A 23125-nucleotide genomic window follows, 5' to 3' on the forward strand; every position below is an offset into this window, starting at 1 on the left:
TCCCAAAAATGAGGTATAAATCTCGTGGGGAGCGGGCCTTTGCGTTCGCTGCTCCTAAACTTTGGAATGCTCTCCCCCTTAGTGTTCGACAGACCCCGTCACTGGGTCGATTCAAGTCTGTACTGAAGGCCTACTTCTATCATTTAGCTTTTGAGCAATGACCAAGCTTTTATTGTTTTTATGTTTTTATTGTGACTCTGTTTTTTACTCTAGTAAGTTTCTTTTACATTTTTGGGTTATTCCTTTTATCTCCTATATGATTTTTATCTTGGGGTTGTAAAGGATGGGTAGTTTACATCTTACTTATGAACCATAAAATGCGACATTCCATAGAAATATGAAATATCTGATGGATCTTTGAATATTTTAACCAGAAGATCAGAACTTTTTATTGCAGGGATTGTCACGTTGAGAGCAAGGAGGAGGTTGTTAGGACCCAAAATGCAGTAACCCAGGATGACACGAGGCAGGAGTTGGTATAAAGTAGAAATCCTTTATTTAGGAGGAGAACCAAAAATCCAAGGGGGCGAAGGCAAAAACCAAATAACTAAACTAGGACAAAAATCCAAAAGCTCACCTTCTGAGCAGAGAACTAAAGACTGAGACTAGTGACTAAAGACTGGAGACAAAACAACGCTGACCAAGAAATACAATGGACCGACAACAACACAGAGACAAGACAGGGCTTAAATAGACTGGGAGGAACAATTAGGGAAACAGGAAGCAGGTGTGTGGAGTGAGGGCTGGAAGGAAGACAAGTGACAACAATTATACAAATGGGGAAGCAGAACCAAAGGAGGGCAGAAAAACACAAAACTGAACTAAAAGACTGAGGGAAGTACTCACACACACACACACAATCACACCCAAATACACTCACACACACTGAATTGGGGAATGGACACACACACACACACACACACACACACACACACACACACACACACACACACACACACAGAGCTAGGGACAAAGAGGCTGGAGCTACAACTGGAGGGGATGGGGATGATCGAATGGTACAAACAGAAAACACATAAATGAGACGCAGACAAAGGACACATGAGGCCGCTATAAGACACAAAAGGGAATCTAGAGAGGGATGGAGGACACCAGGAGGCACATGAAGGAGGGGGCAGATGCAGACCATGACACGGATTAAGCGACACTTCGTATTACCTCCGAGGAAAGAGAGAGAGTCAGGTTTAAAATAGTTAAGAAATTTATTTCTACATAATTTAAACAAGCCGAAGCCGATAGAAAAGCAGCGGTGTCGACCAAACTAGTCACGACAGGTCATCACTGGCATCTCCGTGACCCTGAAGGGGTCGTGAGGTTCAGCTTTTATTCTGAAGGAACCGTTGCGGTCAGGTGTAACTTGCAACAGATTTTATCCAGCTTGTCGAGGTTCTTTTGGCTGAAGAGGAAGTCCGGGTGGCCGGTCCGAGACTTCTCTAGAACACTTGAACTAAAGAAAAGGTGGCGTGGGATAGTTTTTATAATTGTCATACTTTGGTTTACTGGCGAATCAGAATTTGACATGCAAAAGAGGGTTTATACAAACACCACAGATAACCACGCCCACCCCCAGAAATGAAGGTTCTGATTGGATCAGACAAAAGGAAATGTGTCGTGTGACTTTAGCATTACGTGTCTTTAGTGTCTAGTGCAAATGTCCAGGATTATAATAACTTGTAAAATACTACTGATCACAGGATTATAATCTCAAGTAATAACATTGTTATTTCACAGACTGATTGAACATTGGGCTCACATTATTATTGGTAATAACAAAGTTGTTGATTATCAAAAGAGTTCTTGTCTTCGCTGACAGAGGTGAAGCAGTTCAGATGAGCAGAGTGCATGAAAGACCTTGGCCACTATCTCATGTAGATTAGCCTGTCAGAGACTTTATGTCTCTGCTCGAGCAGACACAGCAGATCATGACCTCTAGGTCATAAACAGGACATTCATGACGCCACATGGTTTTTCCTTTGTATTACTACTGCACAGCACCTTGGTCAGCTGTCATGCTGTTTTTGAACGTGCTTTATAAATAAACTTGGTATGGTAATCAGGTTGATATTTCATATTTGTATGGAATCATCACATCTTATTGGTCATAATCAATATGTATTAATTGCTACATAAAAGACTGTCACTACATAATCCATCAGAGACGAATGTTGTGCAATTTTTAAATTAAAATGATAAATAAACATGTACACAGAGAAATGACGAGTCTCTTCAGTATTTACCCATCAGAAAAACATTGATTGAATTTAACTTTGTCAACTCAGCCTCACCAGTTTTCACTCATTAAACTGGTCAAGGTCAGTTTCATTTACAGAGCGCATTTACAGCAGCAAAGCTACACCAAAGCGCTGCACAAGGTAAAACAAATCAACAATAAAAACCTAAAACAAGATGAGGACACAACAGTTAAAATCTATAATAAAAACTGTTAAAAACTATTAAAGAGCAAGTCACCCCCTACAATAGACTTACTTCACTCCCCCTTCATGTTTGAAAAATGCAACACATGCTGTTGCTTGGCAGACAGAGAGGGCGGAGCCGCTAACAAATACACACACACACAGGCTCACAATGGCATTATGACATCATAATATACCAGATGACATCATAGCATACCTCTTAGCCAATAGCGGTGGCAGATTTAAAGTCAAATACAGTGCAGAATTTTTCCCTAACGACGACGCAACACTGTCAGTTTTAGGCAGAATATTTGAATTTTAACCAAGATGCACTGAACTGCCAAATTATTGACGACACGTGTCTGTAGCATGATTAGACACTCCTTTATATAGTTTATCAGCAAAAAAAAAAAGTGATTTGGGGGTGACTTGCTCTTTAAGATGCTCAAGTCAGCCTGCATTAAAAGCCAAATCAAAAATATGCATCTCAATGAGGGATTTAAAACGTTCTAGATCAGGGGTGTCAAACATATGGCCCGCGGGCCGGATCCGGCCCGCAAACAGGTTAAATCCGGCCCGCGAGATGGTTGTGTAAACTTTATTTTCATACTTTACAATGTAGAGTGAAAATAAACGCATCTTTGTGAGCAAGTTTTCTCTGTAATGAGTATAAATAAAACAAAGCTGCGCTCAAGGCTCACACAAGAACTTGAATCACATCCTGAAGTTGGCCGCCACGAAGGATGTGACTTCTGATATTGATGTGCTGGTGAAAGCTAAAAGATGTAAAGTAAAATAATAAGTGCTGCATGAAACTGATCCAGCCATGTGATCTGTAAGCTCTTTGAATCACTAAGGAATGTTTATTTTATTTTTTTTTTTTCTCCAAATTTTCAAGTACACTTCAGGTGTTGTACTTGTACCATTTTGGATACACTGTCCTCAGGCTCCAGCCTTGTTTTATATTGATTGTATTAAAACAAAGGAAACAATCTGAAGTTGTTTTTAATTTACCGGTCCGGCCCACTTGGGACTAGATTTCCCTCAATGTGGCCCCTGAGCTAAAATGAGTTTGACACCCCTGCTCTAGATTCTGTGTGGTCCTGATGTCGACAGGTAGCTTGTTCCACAGTTTGGGCCCAACCACAGAGAAAGCTCGGTCGCCGCGAGTCTTGTGGCGGGTTTTTGGAACTGTTAAAAGAGCTTGGGAGCTGGACCTCATGGTTCTGGCAGGGACGTAGGCGGACAGCAGCTCAGAGATATAAACTGGGGCCAGGCCGTGAAGGGATTTAAAAACAAAATTAAAATTTTTAAACAGATCCTGTAAGAGACAGGAAACCAATGGAGAGAATCCAGAACCGGGGTTATGTGATCCCACTTGCTGGTTCCAGTCAGCAAGCGGGCCGCTGCATTTTGGACCAGCTGAAGTCGGTGTGGGGAGGACTGGTCCAGGCCAGAATACAGGGAGCTGCAGTAGTCCAATCGGCAGGACAGGAACAGGTGGATGACATGTTTGAGGACATTAGCAGGAAGGTATGGCTTCACCTTTGCTATCTGCCTTAAATGATAAAAACCTGATTGGACCACTGCACTCACCTGTCTGTGAAGATTAAAAAAACCGTCTAAAAACACACCAAGGTTTCTAACACCGGGTTTTAGAAAACCAGAACAAGGACCAAGTTGGGTTTAATAATCTAGAACATAATAAACACAAGATTAACAATCTTTGCTGACCTTCAGCAGCAGCCCTCCTCCCTAAACGTTCCGCCGGAATACAGGTGGGAAAACGTGGAGAGACAGAGTTGGACAACACAGTGAAGTGGAGTAAGTGGAAAAAGGTGTGCAGGAAGCCCGGGGGGGGGGGGGGGGGGGGGGATTGGAAGTGACAGAAAATAGAAATGGTGTCAAGACACACTGTCTATTTTCACAAGTCTTAATGTCGTCCAGGTTAGCGGTCAGAGAGAGGAGGCAGAAAGCTCCAAGTAAAGGAAGCAGAGGGACGAGGAGGAATGATCAGCACGCTGGACGGAACAGTTGGAAAACAGAACGCCACGAGAAATGTGAATGGGAGAAATATGTGAGGGAGAAAGTGAATAATGCAGAACACAAAAAGGGCTGCCAGTTGCCATGCCGACGCTGTAGTATACAGATGAGCTCTCATTCCGGCTGATCTATCTGCCTTTGTCATCTCCCTTCCCAGTTTAAAGCTGCATCAAAGCATAAACACAGGAAATGGCATTGTAGAAATCTTATAAAACTTCTCAGTGAAGCAATGAGCAGGCGGGTGGGAGAGGAAATGAAGGGAGAGAGTAATGAGCATCGGGCCGAGGAGACGTGAACATTTGGACAAGGAGGCTCCAGAGAAAGAAAGTGATTCAACTGTAACCTAAAGCAGAAGATAGACATCACAACACATTTCCATCATGCATCACGTAGCCGGAAGTCAGGAATGTTTCACGGAGCTGTTTCAGATTCACGTTGTTAGAGATTTCACAAGAAGGACCGAAGAGGAGTTTAGCCAGATGATAAGTCACGTAGTGACTGAAAATGTGGACGTGTCTATAAGTGGTGGAAAAACTTAAATCTTCATCTCTGCTCCATTTATTTGAATGAAAATTAAAACAAAACATCCTCGATCGGCTGGAAATAATAGAAATGCACACTTTTTTTTAGCAAAAATGAGCTAAAAAAATCACAATCTAACTTTTTATGTAGCTCAGAAGTTTACTTACCATCTAAAACTCATTTTCCTGAGGACGTTGGCATCAAACAAGTAGATGCCGAACCGTAACCAAAACCCCAAACAACACAAAGTTGTCTGAGCAAATCTGGCAGAGAAGGTTGGTGTGAAATCAACAGGGCTGAAGTGAGAACAGGTGAGGTAAATGTAATCAGGTAGCAGACGGAGGGCTGAGCAGGCGTGGGCGGGCCTGAGTGTGAAGGAAACACCACCAAAACCAGTTCACAGATCCCCGTTTTCATCCGTGAGAACAACCAAAGGCTCAAATATTCCAATCCAAGTGTTTTATTCTCACAAGAGTTTTTATTTTAGAATAAAGTCCATGATTACTAACAGAAAAATATAAACAAATAGTGATTCTCAACTGGAAGCTCTCTGTATTGTGATGATGCATCAGGGTGCTCCCATTGTCATTCGTTTGGGCCAATTAGTGGGACTTGTTGTACGAACGGCATAATTAGGAATAAAAGTGTTCGGCATCAGAGAGAGAGAGAAAACTTACTGATTTCTGACAAAATAGTGGAACAACATTTGTTCCTGGGCTCTCCTGAAACAACAACAACAAAACAAAAATGTAAAATAAAATAATAAAACCCTGCAAAAACTGTGAAATTAATTAGTTTCTTATTGTTTGATGTAAAATCAGGATTTATTCAAGGCTCACTGTAAATGTGCAAAAACATCTAATGTTTGTTGCATAATAACAAATCTCTCTAGTCTGACTGTTTCAAACAACAAGTTTTTATTTTTATTTTAAAGTTGTTTCTATGATTTCTTAGAGACATTTCTACCTAATATGTTTCAATAATTCTGAGTAAAGATAATCTAACTGTCATGTTCCCGAGCCGAGGTGAGCGCTCCTCCATCAACCTAACCGTCTCTGAGCTGATCACCCACAGGTGAGGAGCGGAGGGGGCTGCAGCTGCACAAGATTCCCAATCAGGAACTCGGATATAAAAGGAGGATGGAGACGCCTCACTACGCCGGATGTTTGCTCCAGTTTAGGTAGCCCCAGCCACTCGTACGCCCATGGACGTAATTTTTGGGGGGGACATGTCCCCCCCACTTTTTCCAAAGTCAAGGTTTGACCCCTGCACTTTTTACCATCCATAAACATCATTACGTTATATTAAATTGACACTAGTTGAGCTCTAGGACCAAGCAGAAAACAACCGTTTGTGTTGAAGCCTGTTTCCCATTAGAGCATACTGTAAAGATCCACCCCCCTCCCCCCTCCCCACTCCGTGTCCCCCCCACTTCTAAAGTGAAATTACGTCCATGCGTACTCCTTACTTGTTTGTTCGCTTTGACTCGTCTGGAATATTTGGATTTTGAACTTGGACTGCTTTTGGATTACCCTCACGTCTAGTGTTTGTTTGCCTCTCTCGGGATCTCTACACACCCTGCCTCACCCTCGCCGCTCGAACTCCGGATCACCTGTACCACGTCCCATCCTCCTCCATTGTTCTCGTCTGGACCCTCTCTGCTACCTCACCCATCCCGGACCGCTCGTCCTCTGCCCGGCGCTCACCTCGGCTTCCCCACCTCCCCTCGTTCACCACGAACGCTACATGGACGAGAGCTGTGCAGCTCACTCCCCACTGGACTTCCCAGTGCTACTTCTGTTCCCGTTTCACAAATAAAGAGCTTTTCTTTAACTCGACCAGTTGATTCTGCATGTCCTGGGTTGGACACTTACCTCGAGTCATGACACTAATTTGTAGTAATGTAGATTAAAAATAATTTATATACAAAACATTGATTTTAAAATGTAAGAATTTTTAGAGTTCAGGCAGGTGTGATGGGATTTGTCCGCAGGGTGGCCGTGCTCATGCTTAGAGATGCGGTGAGGAGGAGGAGGAGCTTGTAGTAGAGCTGCTGCTCCTCCTCATCAATAGGAGTCAGTTCTGGAGATTTGCTACAGTTGGAGGAGGTCCCAGGGCCGACCCAGAACTTTCTCAAGATGCTACTTTTGTTTGGGAACACATTGGAATGCATTCCATTTCTTTTTTTGCTGAAACATGTTATTTTTATGAGAAGAGGAACCAGCGAAATGGGACTGTTCCATGTCTTCAGCTTTTATCTCTTTCGCTGACACAATTTCCTTTCAGTGGCTGCATTTATGAGAAACGTCAGAAAAGTGACGAGTGAGTGCATTGTTAGTCTTCCTAATCGACCTCGGGGCTGGTCTCCCTCGATCAGACGTGACCTAATTGCTGCCCTGTGCCGCCTCCGATGTGTCCTAATGGCTCAGACTGCACAAGAGGCCCGGAAGCTATCGAGTCCAAGCCCACCGTGTGAAACCCGCGGCTGCACATGCAGACGGATTTCTGCACGGCAAACAGCTCTCCGTCTGCCTGAGAGAGTCTAATCAAATCCAGAGAGCGGCGAACTGCAGGGGGTGAAAGGTACAAGGGAGGAGGAGGTGTGGAGTAAATGGAAGAGCTTGCAGAAAGCTGTGGTAATGCATCTGTTCTCCCATTTAAGCAGCGAGCAATCAGTGCAGAAGATCGCGCCTCCAAACAACTGCGCCCTTTTAATGAAAAGACTGGCGCACGCTCTGGCGTGCAAACCCGTGCACACGAGGCATGTTGACACACGTTTATTAAACCCAGCGTTGGCCAGGAGTTACATCAGGAAATAATCTCAGTTTCGGGGGTTTAAGATGCGATACATGGTGCCATTACAGGGAGCGCCGTCACCCCCGACCGAGCGGCTGGCTGGTTATGTGCGTGTGCAGCTGTGGTGTTTCTGATAGTTCAGAGGACAACTACAGCTCTACAGCGTCAGCACGACGGTGGAGTGGCGATGCTGATGGACTGGTGTTTGTGTCAGCTGTCTGGAATAAAAACGCCAGTCAGCAGACTTGAGACGCGGCCGGATTTCCTCTCATACAGACTGTTCCTGACACTTTCACACACAGGACGAGTAAAAACGGGCTGCAGGGCGGACCGTCTCACAGCTGCAGCGCAGGTGACTCGCCTTCATTCTCTCTTTTTAGTTGGCAGGAAGATGGAGGAAATCTTCTACCTCGATCACACCCACATCCCCGATGACAAAGTTGTTGTTTTTTTTTTTTTGGACGAGAAGAACCACTCAAATCATTGGTTCTTTGTTACAGCAGCTACTTCTGCACTCTTTAGAATGAAATCCAACACGAGGCTTTCAGGGTTTGATTCGATGCTCTTAGGTTTGACCAAGAGTGCTGTTGTGCTGCATCTGCAGCTTTGTGGTCTCACTCTGGCAGCTGCTTCTAACAGACTCTCACAACGTTCTGCAAAGTCCAAAACCAGACATCCAAATGAGTAGAGAAAACACCATTTCACTCAGACTAAGTGTCATTATGATGGTCGTATTCATATGCTGAATGTGTAAATACTAACAACAACATGAATCCTACTTTAAATAGGAGTTTATATATCATATATATTAAATAGCTGCAGCTGTTTGCTATGATACACACAATCTGACTTTGAGCAATAATAAAGGACTTATTAGGACTTTTCATCCTTAAATTATATCAGTTCTATAGTCTGAAAAACATGTTAATGGTGCTATTTGCACTAAATTCCTTTCACACAAAGCAGCTTTAGTTTTGACGGTTTCAGCACCTTCCAGAATGAGCCGTTTCAGGACGATGTTGCTTTAAGAAGTCAAGCTGGAGCTGGCCACGCCCACCCATCTCTGCTCAGGCTGCTATAGGCTGAGAAGTTCTGAAATCTGGGAGGGACTAAGAGTAAAACCGCTGCTGCTGCTGCCTGGAGAGGTGAGAGGGGTTCTATGTGACATCACAAACAGGGACATTTTGAATCGGCTTGTTTTAGGCACATCATATCTAAAACCAAACACTGACAGGAAATGGCCAGATGGATTTTAAGTTTGGAGTGTCTCTAGAGGCAGTCGAGCCCCATGTGCTCAAAATGATGAAAAAGGTCAGTTTTGCACAATATGTCCCTTTAAAGAAAAACACAAACACAAAGCTTCACATTAGAGTTGCAATTTTATATGAACGCAATGCCAGAATACAACATGAGATTACAAATAAAGGGTCACTCACCTGTGTTGAACAGAAATTATGTCAAGGTCCGATAATAATTAATTAAATAATTAATTCAGAATATTTGTCAGTCAGTTGTAGGATTACTCTCCTAGTCTAATCAAACTCATCGTTGTGGTTCACGAGACGTTTTCTCACGCACGCTCGGAAATATTATCCCCTGCTTTTACAGGTGGACAAAAAAAAAAGAAGAAACAGAATTCTTCAAGACATCTGAAACCTTTAAAGGAGGTAAAATGATCCAAATGAGACACAAACTTACCACAAATAGAAAAATGGTTAAAGTGGAACAAAAAACAACATCAATCAAATGCAAAATGGCAAAAATACGGTCTTCGTTAGTTTGAGTGAGCTAAAAGGAGGCTACAAAAATCATGGACTGATGGTGACCTGGCTTTGTTGCTAATGGACTTGTAATTAATACTTTTGTTCATGGTTTATATAGTTTCAGTTGGCTCATGTTAGCGTTAGCTAATTGTTAGCGCTAGCTACAGCAGGCTGCTGCAGTTGTTTATGACAGTTGTAATTCCACTTTGAACCAGTAGGGCGGAGCAGCACGAAACTGTTCAGTGTTGCTTTAAATGGTCTCTCAGTCTAAGTTGAATTACTGACACCAATTCAGCATTTTTAAGCTTCACCTGCATGACCTTACTCTTTGTTTTCATGACTTTACGCCTGCTTCATGGCCTGATTTAACCGTCGGTTCTCTGTCAGTCGCTCAGTTATGGCCCAGTTTTACCAGAGAGAGAAAAATACAGAGATAATGCAAAAAAGTAGACAAACATTAGTTTAAAGGTTTTTTAGGTCTGTGTGCTGTTTACATCCTTAGATCCATCCTAAAGAAACAGCAGAGGGGACGTTGATTCTTAGAGGAACTTTTTACTTTATTTACACATCAGCACAATATTAAAGTTTATATATCTGTGGTATTTGTGTACCTCTGAGATGTCTGCAGAATTCCAGAGTCGGCTTCCCGTCTCCTATTGGATTTTGTCTGTTTTTCACACTTCGGAACAAAGGTTTTACTCAACATTAAAGAACTTTCATTAGATTTGAGCTACATCACCGAGCGATCATTTCACTGTGGTTTTACAATAGAGTCAGATTTCTATAATGTGTCAAAATCAAAATCTATTCATTTTAGCCTTTAGTTTAATACAAGCAGGGGCGCCTCCAGAAAATTTTGATAGGGGTGGCCAGATGGGGCCAAAGAAATTTTTGGGGTGGCACACCAAATTGGTCCTTTAACGATGTATTGCATTGCTCCTTTATTTGTTTTTATTATTTAAAAAAAAGTACACATCCAAAACATATAACTTAAATTTTACAAACACAAACATTTCAGAAAAATACATTTCAGTTATTTCAAAGGTTATTTTAAAATGTATTAATTTTTTTGTTTAATGCACCTGTTGCTGTGTTCGCAAAAAACTATGGAGATAAAAACTTTTTCAAATGTTGAGCAGCAGAAACGTGTGTTTTTTTTAATTCTGATTCTTTCTTTACTCATTAATTGTATTATTATATTTCATTTTACTCTTATGTCTTGAATAAATGAGATAAATTTATGGTTTGAGTGAACATTAATATGATTTATTAACACTGGCTTTTCCTGGGGGGGGGCAGCAATTTTCTAGGGGGGGGGGCCATGGCCATCCTTGGTCACCCCTTGGCGGCGCCATTGAATACAAGTGGAGGAATAAAACTGAGCAAACAGCAGAAACGTTACATGTTTATACTAAATCAGAATATCTACCTGTGCTAGTTTTCTGCAGTTAGAAGCAGACAGAAGTAAAGGTAGAAAGATTTTTTCAAACAGGCAACTGCATTTCAATAAAAGGTGTGTGTGTGTGTGTGTGTGCGTGCGTGTGCACGTGCATGTGTGTGTGCATGTGCGCGCGTGTGTGTGTGTGAGATGGAGGGTTGGTCTCAGTAAACTCGTCTCTCTGCCTTTTCTGACTTAAGTGTTCACAGAGGCTGCTCCTCTTCTTGCCCAATGTGATCAAAAAGCAAATACGTTCCTTGTTAGGAACACGCTGCGGCTGCTTGAATAGTTTTCATCACTCAGAGCTGGCCTGCCTGGTATTTTATACTGATTGTGTTGCTCTAGACGGGGCCGGTCTCAGTGAAAAGGGAAAGCGGCGAGTTGATGAAACAGACTAAGCTGCTTCATCTCAAACTTCAGACCACATGTTAAGATTTTCATTAGCAAAAGGAGATAGCTCACGGCTAAGTAATTCATTAATATATAGAGAGAATTTTTATTTTCCTTGTTGCCTTTTTTATGTTACACAATTCCTGAAATCACAAAAAACACACCTAAAACACAACGTAGGGTTCTGATTTTGCCTCTGGAAGCATTAAGAACAATAACGACCAAAACTTGAGATAAAAACCCCAAACATGAACATTATGTCCACATTATTATAAACGCCTGTCGTATTGTTTTTAACTTTACGTAGTGATTGTGTTTCTCTTTATCATAACTCTTCTTCTGCTGCGCAGTGGTTAGAGCTGTTGCCTTGCAGCAAGGTCCTGGGTTCGCTTCCCGGCCTGGGATCTTTCTGCATGGAGTTTGCATGTTCTCCCTGTGCATGCGTGGGTTCTCCAGGTTCCTCCCACCGTCCAAAAACATGACTGTTAGGTTGATTGGTCTGTCTAAATTGTCCTTAGGTGTGTGTGTGTGATTGTTTCTCCTTTGTGTCTCTGTGTTGCCCTGCGATGGACTGGCTCTCTGTCCAGGGTGTACCCCACCTGATTGCCCGTTGACTGCTGGAGATAGGCACCCCCGCGACCCTACGTGGACAAGCGGGTTCAGAAATGTTTTTCTGCAGGTGCTATGACGGAGCTAGTCTTTTTATTGAGGGTGCTATGAAGGAAGTGGTCATGCGTACCTATTGTTCTCTAAAACACCTTCAACAATAGCAGATACACATGCGTGCACAAAACCTCAACAACACCAGAACCAATCATTAATATACATCATAAACATATGAACAATCACTGACTTTTCCATGAAATCATAAACACATACAGCCACACAGAAAACCATCTATAGCATTGCAAGGTTAGCTAACATTAGTGTTAGCATTTCCAGCGGCAAAACCCTGGACTGCTGCGGCGGTTGAGGGTTGACGCTCTTCATCCAGATCCGTAGGTTTTTGTGGGTCTGAGATCACTTCCAAACATTCATTCGTTTCTGACTGAACCCGTGGAAATGTGGGCAACAAAAACCGATCCATTTTACCACTAGCTCTACCTTTCACTCGTTCACAGGTGGAAAATGAGGTCAAAGATTAACATCAATTTCCTGTTTTGGTTTAAGTTTTTACTATCTATATCAGGGGTGTCAAACTCAAACTCACACGGGGCCGAAATGAAACTCTGGGACGGAGTCGAGGGCCAAACTTAATATTTTTTTGAAAAAGTGACGGCAAATTTGCACATTTTCTTTATCAACATATATGCAATTTTGAACCTTTAAATTTGGAAACAAACATATTTCTGCATTAAAACTGAATGTGGAATAACCAAATTACACACGAGCAAGTCAGTTTTAAATAAAAGGCATCAGTGGTGTTCATTACTTGTGGTATAATCAGCATTTTTAAAATCTATTCAGGATTTATGTTTTCTTGTTTATTCATTTTTCTTATTTTTTATTCTCCTTTTTTTCTCCTGTAATACGTGTCATCGCTGCTGTGATGTCTAGCTTTCCCCACTGAGGAACAATAAAGGGATTTTTTATTCTATTCATCTATCTGCAGCCTTTCCACTTCCTGTTTGCTGTAGGTTAAATCTTTTCTCACGGGCCAACAACAACATAAAATATCATTTTATCTTAAATGAAAATGCAACATCTCACCTGTTAACTTTCATGTTTTGGAGCAGAAAAAGAGCATAAAACCAACATATTTAAAGCTCAGTTTGCTCCACTGGTTTACTGTGATGCTCACCTGTTCCAGCCAGATACCTGCATCATGGGGTTGATCTGAGCTGAGGAGGAGACTCCTGTTGTTTTGTTCATCTTCATCATAATAGTGACAACATTAGATGACAACAGGTGCTCACATAGGTTTGTGCTGCTGAACATGTCTGAGCAGCTTGACCACGTTGTTGTGTGTCGGGGAGGAAAAATAACAACTACAGCAGCCACAGAGTCATGCTGGTTTGAGCGTGTCGCTGTTCGGTGGAGTTATATCAGCTCTGTCTGGACGTTAGTTGGAAAACTTTCTCTTTCAGTCGTGAACACATTACTGAGCGGCTAGAATCTCCGTTTCTGGGCTTCAACGTCAGAAAACGCGTGGCGCTGAGTGAGAGGAGTAGTTTGTCCGAGACAGTGGAGCTGCACACCGGCAGCAGGCGCTTGGAAAAACACAAAGGAGGGGGCGCGTCGGCTCTGCGCTGATGCCGCAAAGCATCATGGGAGTTAAAGTCTTTGCGGTAAAATCGGCCAGCTGGCCAGTTTTAATATATTTTTGATATTTATCTCGCGGGCCACATAAAAATGCTCCGCGGGCCGCACCTGGCCTTGACTCTGACATATGTGATCTATATGATCATTTACTGATTATTTTTGTTTTTTTTATGTTAAATCCACATCCACACGTTAAATTAAATTAAATTGTAAAAAAAAAAAATCTAATATTTGCTTGGGGGTGCAATGACTAATCCAGGAGTAGCTATAGCGCCCCCTAGCGCCGCCACTGCAATGGATGGATGGATAACTCTTATTTTTTTTTTATATTTCATGTTTTGTATATCTTCTAAACACCATAGGGACTGCAACTAATTTTATTGGAAGGATGACAACCAATTAATTTAGTGTTTGGTCAAAAAACTAAAACTAAAATAATAAACGTACATCTCTGGGAAACCTTGTCCAGTCGTTCTGGACAAGGTTTCCCCGACTGTTGGTGGCACTGATCTGCGGTGATTATGAAGTCAAACATAAATATGTATAAAATAAAGTAAAAAATTATAAAATACAATAAAAAAAAACTCCTCATTCTATTAGCTGGCAAACTGAATTCTTATGTAGGTGTGTTTCGTGGGGAATTAAAGCAGAAAGGGTGCTAGCAATGAGACAAACTCTTAAAACTGAGCCAACAAGAGCTGTACGGTCCTGTATTTTGGAGGTGTGGCTTATGGAGGGAAAGGGGTTGGACCCTACCAAACTCCGCCCACCAAAGTGACAAATAACCGCAGTCTTCCTCCCCCCATCAGCTAGGGGCTGGCTTCAGAAACGAGTAAATTACCATTGACTCCCATGTTAAAAAGGCCGACTTCCCAGCAGAAATAAACATGTTTCCAGCCTGATTCAAAACACATTTTAGGTTTAGTAGGTCAAGTTTACCGTCACGACAACTCTGAGGGGGGAAAATGTTTTTGTAACTCATCCATTTGAGTGTAATTAACCCTTGAAATTATGAATACTTAGGAGAGTGTTCATGTCCTTTTGATTGACATGTAGCAGATGAGCCATCAGTGCTAGCGCTAGCAGCTTAGCCCCTGCTTGCTCCGGGGAAGGCCTCGTCCTCGGCCTCCCTGTAACAGAGCTACAGCCTAGAGGGCAGCACAGTTGCTCAGCCACGATTTTCTCCATGAAAGGTTAGCTTTGGTTAGCTCAGTTAGCTCGTTGGCTTAAAGTTTGAAGGGTGTCAATCATCTGCCCCCACCCTCTTAGCCCAGCTCTTAGCTTCTTTTTTGTGTTTTCTGGGAGTGGTGGCCAAGATGATGGTGGTGGGAACCGCTCATGGGATCCCATTCAGCTCCACTTGTAATTATTTTTTGTACAGTCTTTTTTAAACACACTCGATAGTTGTCGTGGTCGTACGGCCGTTCACACGTCACATGAATCGCTTCCAGGCGAAGGAGGACAGATGACAGGACGCTGGTGCAGTTGCTTAACTAAATCCTCCTGGTTTGCTGCTTTGTATCCCAACACTCCACACCTTGGATGCTCATGGTCTCCTCCCTCTCCCCACTCACACAGCCTTTGTGTACTCCCTTCTAGCCACCGCTCATTTATTTCCACAGGAGAGCATCGATTGGCTTATTTAGGCCCTTCGGACTGGACTAATATTTCACTTCTCGCAGCCTCTCTTGACTCGTCCATCCCTCTTACCATCGCTCTTCACTTCTCGCCCCCTTCATCATTAGACCCACCCTCTGAATAATTGACTGCAGAGACAGTATGAGTCCAGCTTGATGGGTGTAGGTGCTAATTGAAACGGGCCTTTGCTGCTGCACAGATCACCTAAACAGAACAAACATGCATTTTTATGTTTATGGAGACGCTCAGCATCCCAGGAAAGTCTTTTTGGTTGATTTCTTAGCTTATAATAATAATTCAATCAGTGTGTATGAAGTGTGTTTTCGTTAAACTGTATGGACTCCAGTTTAGTAATGATGAGGTTTTTCTGCATCAGACGCTGGTTTAAATGGTTCACTACAGTTTTATTCTGCCTCATTGTTTCTTTGTAAGATTATAAACTCTTACATGCTAATGTCTTCTTCTGTGGTGCTTCCCAAAGCCTCCCATGACATTAAAACGTTTCATTCATCATCTCAGTAGATGCTTAGGTTTCTTGACTTCCTGTGGGAAACTGATGGTAGACGGACTGGCCGATTGAGGTTTTCCTGAAGTAATGAGGATGAGGCTCTTGACCGTCTATGATCCAACCTCCTACCTGGTTAGATTAGAATTGGGACTAAAAACAAAATCCCAAATACAAGCAGCTAAAATGAGCTTCCTCCAATGGCCGGCTGGGTTCAGCCTTGGGGATGAGGGGAGCTTGGTGTGGAGCCGCTGCTCTGTATCAAGACCAAGGAGGTGGTTTGGACCTCTCAATGAGACACCTCCCTCCCAGGGGCGCCTACAGAAAAATGTTGATGGGGGGGGGGGGGGGGGGGGGGGGCAGATGGGGCCAAAGAAATGTTTGGGGTGGCACACCAAATTGGTCATTGAGGTAACTCTGGTTGAATTTAGTCTGTGGTGATGTGCTGCATTGTGCCTTTATTTATTTTTATTAAACAAACAGTTAATCTAAACACTTAAATTTTACAAGTACAAACATTTTAGAAAACTACATTTCAGTTATTTAAAATGTTATCCCAAATTGAATTTAAAGATGTATTTTTTAGGTTAATTCAACTGTTGCCGTGTTCACAAAAAATAAAAACCACAGAGATAAAAACTTGTATTTTTAAAATTCTGATTATTTCTTTACTCATTAATTGTAATATTTTTATTTTGTTTTACAATTATGCCTTGAAAAAATGAGATCAATAAATGGTTTGACTGAACATTAATATGATTTGTTAACACTGGCTTTTACTGGGGGGGGAGGGCAGTAATTTTCTAGGGGTGGCCATGGCCACCCCTTGGGGGCGCCCTTGCTCCCTCCAGAGGTTTTCTAGGGATGTTCCACTGGGAGGACACCCAGATGCAGTGGAGTGATTATTACATCGTCTTTGTCACGAGGAAGCTTTTGGATCCCTAGAAGGAGCCGGAGCGCGTATCCCCTGGACCAACTGATCCCTTTAATGATCCGACCTTGGATGAGTGCTGGACAAAAGGACGGAGCAAAGAGAAAATCCTGAATTCTAGAAAAATCAACCTTTTGGGAGAGGCTTGTGCCATTTGGAAAACACAAACCAACCAAACCTGAAAAGGGCTCCAAACACACATGGTAGTCTCATAATTCTAGATCACACACACACACAGCTTTATCTGTGTGCACATCTCCATCTGCTGAACGGTGCAAGCAGCTTCACCAGAACATGACAATCGGGTTTTCCCATTTTTTATCCTGTCAAAATAAAATTCCCTTTCCTGCTTTAGTCTGAAAGAGAAACTAAGTGCTTCCTGCAACTCTGGATTATGAATTCTGCAAATAATTTATCATGACGTCATTCATGTTTTCACACAGGCTCAACAGATTGTTCATTTATTATTTAATCAAAACTTTATTCCACTGAAAAACAAATCAAACATCAAAGAAATAAGAAAGCGGTTTTTGGATCATTTACAAGATACATATATAAATATATATATAAATATATACATAAAAAATACACAAACACACACACGCACACACAAGAGCTCCGTGTGCGGCATAAAAACTCAAAGGGATGAATTTCCCTTCACAGTGGGGTTCAGAGGTCTGAAAACACAAACCGTCACCAGGAATCGGACTTCAATCCGAAGCATCTGTTGCCGAGTTAGACAACCGTTAGTTCTGGTTCAAGCTAAATGTCAGAAGAACGAATTAAGTTCAAAACCTTTTTCTTACTAAACGTCATCAAAGCTACATCCAGCTGCAGACTTGCATAGCTTCTCACTGCTCGTATAAGAAAATCACCGTTTTTCTTTACAGTGACGTAAAAGCAACCAACCAGACAACGAACCTCCCCGCTGCACCTGGAAAATATGAGTTAGTGATTCAGCGTCTGATAAACCAGACCTCTCAATCCCACTGCACATCTGCGTGTGTGTGTGTGTGTGTGTGTTTGTGTACAGCTGATGTATATATTTCACCGTCGTTTAATTCAAGGAGAAAACACATTAAAAAAAAATAAAAAAAACATCCTTCTGACGCATCAAGACCCGACAAACGTATCTTTACGAAGTAAAACGCAGGAAGTGCATGTGAGAAACCTACGACGACCCACGAGAAGACGAGAACAAATAAAATCCCGTAGGAACGGTCAAAACTCACTCGAGCCGTGGAAACAGAAACCGTACACGTCAACGAGAGTACACCCATACAAAAACTCGTGATAATCACAGGTGAGCGGGGCCGATCGAAGGGCTGCACGGACGTATGCTACATCGACAGTAACCATGACGACAGGAAGTGGAGCGATGGGACCGTTTCCAGTCGGTTTGTGTTGTCCGGCTGGTGTAAGTCGGTGGTTACAGGAGCTGAAGCGTTGGAGATTAAAATGCTGATCTGTAAAAGTTGATCTTGTTTACAGTAAACGTTTGTATTTACGGCATCGGCTGGGCCGCGGAGCGCCGCGCTGACTCGGCTCAACACACATCTTTTGACAGCAGCTTAAAAGGAGACCGATGTGGCCAAAAGAAACGGAACAAATTCAATCCTGCCACCGTCGCACAAGCAGCTCCGATCTACATGGCCTCTACTAACGATGAGATTGGTTTGTTGGTGCGTAGAAACCTTTTATAAAAGCAAAACGACTGGCGGGAAATCTCGGTTCATCGATTCAGTAAGTTTAACCAACGGAACAACATCTGAAATGTTGACTCGTTTATCTGCAGAACGTCTGTCACCGGTTTCACGGCAAACGGAGAAACCAAGCGTCGCTGAAGCACATGTAGCCATGTGAATCAAAGGCCTTCTGGTCACTCGGGGAGTGGAATCCATGTCCACATTTAACACAAAAGACGTCCCAAATATTTACTTAATTAAATAAAGTTGGAACAACTTTTGTAAAAAGGTCATTTATGTCGGATTTTAAACAGGTCACGCTTTAAAACGGTGCAAAAACAAACATTTGCATGAGTTTCTGTGCAGATCTGTCAGCGATCCTGAAGAAAAACAAAACTAATCTGAAGTTAACAAGTAAACTCAAAAAGTCTTAGAATCGTATCAAAGGATTTCCCACCAGGTGTCTTTTATACTGCTGGAAAGCCGGAGGAGTCACCGTCACCATTAAAAAACACCTAAAGGCTTGTTTTGAGCTTTAAATCCTGCCAGGTGAGGGTCAGTCCCAGGTGTGTCTGTCTTAGGTGTGTCTCCCGTCTCAGGCGTATGACAGTCCCAGGTGTGTCTCTCCGTTCCAGGTATGTCTCTGTCCCAGGTGTGTGACCGTCTCAGGTGCGTCTGTCCCAGGTATGTCTCTGTCCCAGGTGTGTCTCCGTCTCAGGTGTGACCGTCTCAGGTGCGACTGTCCCAGGTGTGTCTCCGTCTCAGGTGTGACCGTCTCAGGTGCGACTGTCCCAGGTGTGTCTCTGTCCCAGGTGTGTCTCTGTCTCAGGTGCGTCTGTCCCAGGTATGTCTCTGTCTCAGGTGTGTCTCCGTCTCAGGTGTGACCGTCTCAGGTGCGACTGTCCCAGGTGTGTCTCTGTCACAGATGCGTCTAAACCAGGTGTGTCGCTGTCCCAGGTGTGTCTCTGTCTCAGGTGCGTCTGTCCCAGGTTTGTCTCTGTCTCAGGTGCGTCTGTCCCAGGTGTGTCTGTCCCAGGTTTGTCTCTGTCTCAGGTGCGTCTGTCCCAGGTGTGTCTCTGTCTCAGGTGCGTCTGTCCCAGGTTTGTCTCTGTCTCAGGTGTGTCTCTGTCTCAGGTGCGTCTGTCCCAGGTGTGTCTCTGTCTCAGGTGCGTCTGTCCCAGGTGTGTCTCTGTCCCAGGTGTGTCTCTGTCCCAGGTTTGTCTCTGTCTCAGGTGCGTCTGTCCCAGGTGTGTCTCTGTCCCAGGTGTGTCTCTGTCCCAGGTGTGTCTCTGTCCCAGGTTTGTCTCTGTCTCAGGTGCGTCTGTCCCAGGTGTGTCTCTGTCCCAGGTGTGTCTCTGTCTCAGGTGCGTCTCTGTCTCAGGTTTGTCTCTGTCCCAGGTGCGTCTGTCCCAGGTTTGTCTCTGTCTCAGGTGCGTCTGTCCCAGGTGTGTCTCTGTCTCAGGTGCGTCTGTCCCAGGTGTGTCTCTGTCTCAGGTGTGTCTGTCTCAGGTGCGTCTGTCCCAGGTATGTCTCTGTCTCAGGTGGGTCTCCGTCTCAGGTGTGTCTCTGTCTCAGGTGCGTCTGTCCCAGGTGTGTCTCTGTCTCAGGTGTGTCTGTCCCAGGTGCGTCTGTCCCAGGTTTGTCTCTGTCTCAGGTGCGTCTGTCCCAGGTGTGTCTCTGTCTCAGGTGCGTCTGTCTCAGGTGCGTCTGTCCCAGGTATGTCTCTGTCTCAGGTGGGTCTCCGTCTCAGGTGTGTCTCCGTCTCAGGTGCGTCTGTCCCAGGTGTGTCTCTGTCTCAGGTGTGTCTGTCTCAGGTGCGTCTGTCCCAGGTATGTCTCTGTCTCAGGTGGGTCTCCGTCTCAGGTGTGTCTCCGTCTCAGGTGTGTGACCGTCTCAGGTGCGTCTGTCTCAGGTGTGTTTCCAACAACAAAAACGATTCAGTGAAATAATTTCACCAAAACTTCTTGAAGCCCGCGGTTTTGGTCCAAATGGCGGTGCGATGTTCACAGAACAAAAACAAACTGAAACCTCTGATGTCATAAATGAAAAACTAATATTTGAGCTGCTTCGTTCAACGATTCAAAGTAAAAAACGTTCCTTTTGCACGTGTTTATCCAGCTCTGTCCTCACTATGACCTCACCAACGCTGCAGCCCCGCCCCCTCTGCAGCCTCCATCCAGCAGAAGACACTTCCAGCCTTCGAGTCTTTTTCCTATTTGACCCCCCCCCCCCCACACACACACACACACACACACCGGTCTACACCTCTCCCTGCTTCGACTCCCCCGGCCCCTCCTTTTTAACATTTCCATATCCCAGAAAGAGGCTCGCATCGCTGTTCCTGGTTCCGTCGGCCATCTCGAAACTCTTCTCCTCGAGCGGTTTGCCGATCCAGGCTCCGTAGCCGTGGACGCTAAGAGCTTTGAAGAACATTTGCTTGGCCAGCTGGAAGGACGTGGCCGACATCTTGGCCTGGGCGTAGGAGGGCAGGCTGAGGAGGTCTGGGCGGCTGCACCGCTGGCACAGCTGGCGGAACAGACCGAACAGGTTGGACTTGGACACCCGGGACACGGCCTGTTTGTTCCTGCAGGGAAACGTTTGGAGTAGTTTGGTATTAAAGCAGAAAAACGTTTTCCGTCACATGAATGAGAATTTAGAAGGCTCAACGCTCTTCTAAGACTTGCAGCCTCTAAAGCGAGCAGACCCGGTCCTCGAAGCGCACCGTCCTACATCTTTGCTCTGAAAGATCTGGTTTAAATCAAAAGCTCATTAACAGACTGAGATTTAGGGCACACTGAACCAGGAGAAACATCTAAAAGCAGAACAGAGGCGCCGAGGACCAGGACCGGACACGCTTTTGGACTGATGGCTTGCAGAAAACAAACAAACAACAATGCAAACATTAGGAACGGGTCTATTTACCCGTCCAGCTTTCCTTTGGTCCCATCCAGCACCTCCACACTCTGCTGGTCGGGTAGGCACCAGTTCACGCTGGACTCCTTCGTCTTCCCTGTGTGGCGCGTGGAGTCGTACACGCTGACTCTGCCCACCTACGGTCCAGCCAGGAGGAGAGACGTACGTTCAACATTTAACGCAGGTCAGAAAATTCCAATCGAGTGAGCGTCGGTGAAAGCCGCCGCGGCGTTCGGCGTCTTAAGAGGCGTGCAGCTGCCAGCGAGTGTATCCCTGTCATTTCTTCCAGGCGGCAGGACGGGGACTGCTCTACTTTTTGCTAATTGATGGACGAGTTTCATTTACATTAGATGAAAACAGCGGCGGGTCGGATTAATTATTGCATTTAATGAGTATGACCTCGATGTCTCTGATTCATGTTTGTGTCTGACTTTGCAGAAAATAAACTTGTACATCACCTCTGGGTGGTTCAACCGGAAGGAGGGCGGGAGGCTGTTGGAGAAGTCTTCACCGTCTCTGGCCAGCCTGCAGCAGACGGCGCGGGTCAGGTGACCGTGGCTGTACAGGTAACCTGGGAGGAGACGTGACGTCAGAGCCGGAGTCGTCTACCTCAGCGGACGTTAAATCTCACCAGCTTTACCGAGTGTGATGGACTTCAGGTAGATGGGATGCAAGAAGCAGGAGAGCAGCGCCCCCTGGAGGCCGAGCACGTTCCAGCGCATGATCTTATCACTGCAGCTCATGGTCCGCAGCCTTTCGCCGTGCTGGATGCCGTCCCAGGTGGGGACGATGGCACTGGACTCCACCGGGATGGTGCCCTCACCTGGAGACAGCAGCACACACACATGCAGGGACTCCAGCCGCCAGACCTGCTCTATAAAAACCATCACCGGGTGTCTCACCGTTCTCCACTTTGGTACGAAGCTTGCCCTGCTTCGCATTCTCAAACAGAGGCTGGTGGCCTTGAGCGTCGTCTCCCGCCTCGCTGCAGGACTTGTCGAACAGAGCTCCGTCCCCACAAGGCGCCGTGCTGCGGGTGAAAGAACGGGAATGAGACGCCGACGTCAACGGGAAACGCAGATTCGCCACATGGAGCATTCTCTCCACCTGATGTAGAGGTGAAAGGTGATGTCGGGTTTGATCTGGAGTTTGTTGTCCTCCCCCGGCTCAAATATGCTGTCGTCGGCGCCGTCGTAGTGCCTGAGCAGCTCGCTGTACAGAAACCTGAGAGCAGAGACGGCGAGTTAGACGCCAGAGTCATGCAGACTGCTTCCAGGAGAGGAGAGAGTATTTTTGGAAACGAGGGAGGAACATCAACAAGGGAGCATGATATCCGTTTCTACCGAACGAAGCCCCTTCTGGAGATGATTTCAGCATGGCAGTCGTTGACCGTCTCCCCTTTGAGGCTTAGCTCCTCCCCTTTGACACAACGGTTCCCTAACAGAAGAAAAAAAAAGGAGACGTACTGAAAGTCAAACCCTCTGGCAGCTCATTACCTCTGGGTTCTGCTGTGACCCGATTCTGGAGCTGTTAAAACCAGCTGACACGAGGGAAAACATGCACAAACGTCACAATTTTCCTCTGATTTGCTGAGCCAAAGGTCAGATTTACCGGTTCCAAGGCTGACGACTGTCCCCAGACCCTCCCCCCTCCTCATGACAATGGTGGCCAGAATCTTGCGTCCCAGAAGGCTGTGCTGGATCCGTGTGGTCAGGGCATTGAAGCGCTGGTGGCTCAACATCGCGATCTGGTCGTGCAGAGTGCTGCCGCTCACTGGTAGCTGGAGGGGAGGAGGTCACAGACACCA

General features: G+C 44.7%; 2 protein-coding genes across 6 annotated transcripts in view; both read right to left on the reverse strand.

Moving 5' to 3' along the window:
• kcnn3 (potassium intermediate/small conductance calcium-activated channel, subfamily N, member 3) overlaps nt 1–5422 on the reverse strand; it is a 150053-nt gene extending 144631 nt beyond the window's left edge. The window contains exon 1 of the mRNA XM_070551185.1: nt 5165–5422. Coding sequence (XP_070407286.1) covers nt 5165–5178 — 14 coding nt within the window. The 5' untranslated portion in view covers nt 5179–5422. The remainder of the gene's footprint in view (nt 1–5164) is intronic.
• An 11724-nt stretch (nt 5423–17146) lies between these two features.
• The window catches only part of adar (adenosine deaminase RNA specific), a 29727-nt gene continuing 23748 nt past the window's right edge, over nt 17147–23125 (reverse strand). For all 5 annotated transcript variants that reach the window (XM_070551184.1, XM_070551179.1, XM_070551182.1 and 2 more), the window contains 8 exons: nt 22930–23098; nt 22662–22755; nt 22426–22542; nt 22221–22348; nt 21959–22141; nt 21777–21889; nt 21328–21455; nt 17147–20989 (listed from right to left, as the gene is read on the reverse strand). In XM_070551184.1, the coding sequence (XP_070407285.1) occupies nt 20665–20989; nt 21328–21455; nt 21777–21889; nt 21959–22141; nt 22221–22348; nt 22426–22542; nt 22662–22755; nt 22930–23098 (1257 nt within the window). In that variant the 3' untranslated portion in view covers nt 17147–20664. The remainder of the gene's footprint in view (nt 20990–21327; nt 21456–21776; nt 21890–21958; nt 22142–22220; nt 22349–22425; nt 22543–22661; nt 22756–22929; nt 23099–23125) is intronic.

This window comes from Nothobranchius furzeri, chromosome 5 (genome assembly GCF_043380555.1).
Source record: "Nothobranchius furzeri strain GRZ-AD chromosome 5, NfurGRZ-RIMD1, whole genome shotgun sequence".
In the NCBI taxonomy this organism is placed as follows: Eukaryota; Metazoa; Chordata; class Actinopteri; order Cyprinodontiformes; family Nothobranchiidae; genus Nothobranchius; species Nothobranchius furzeri.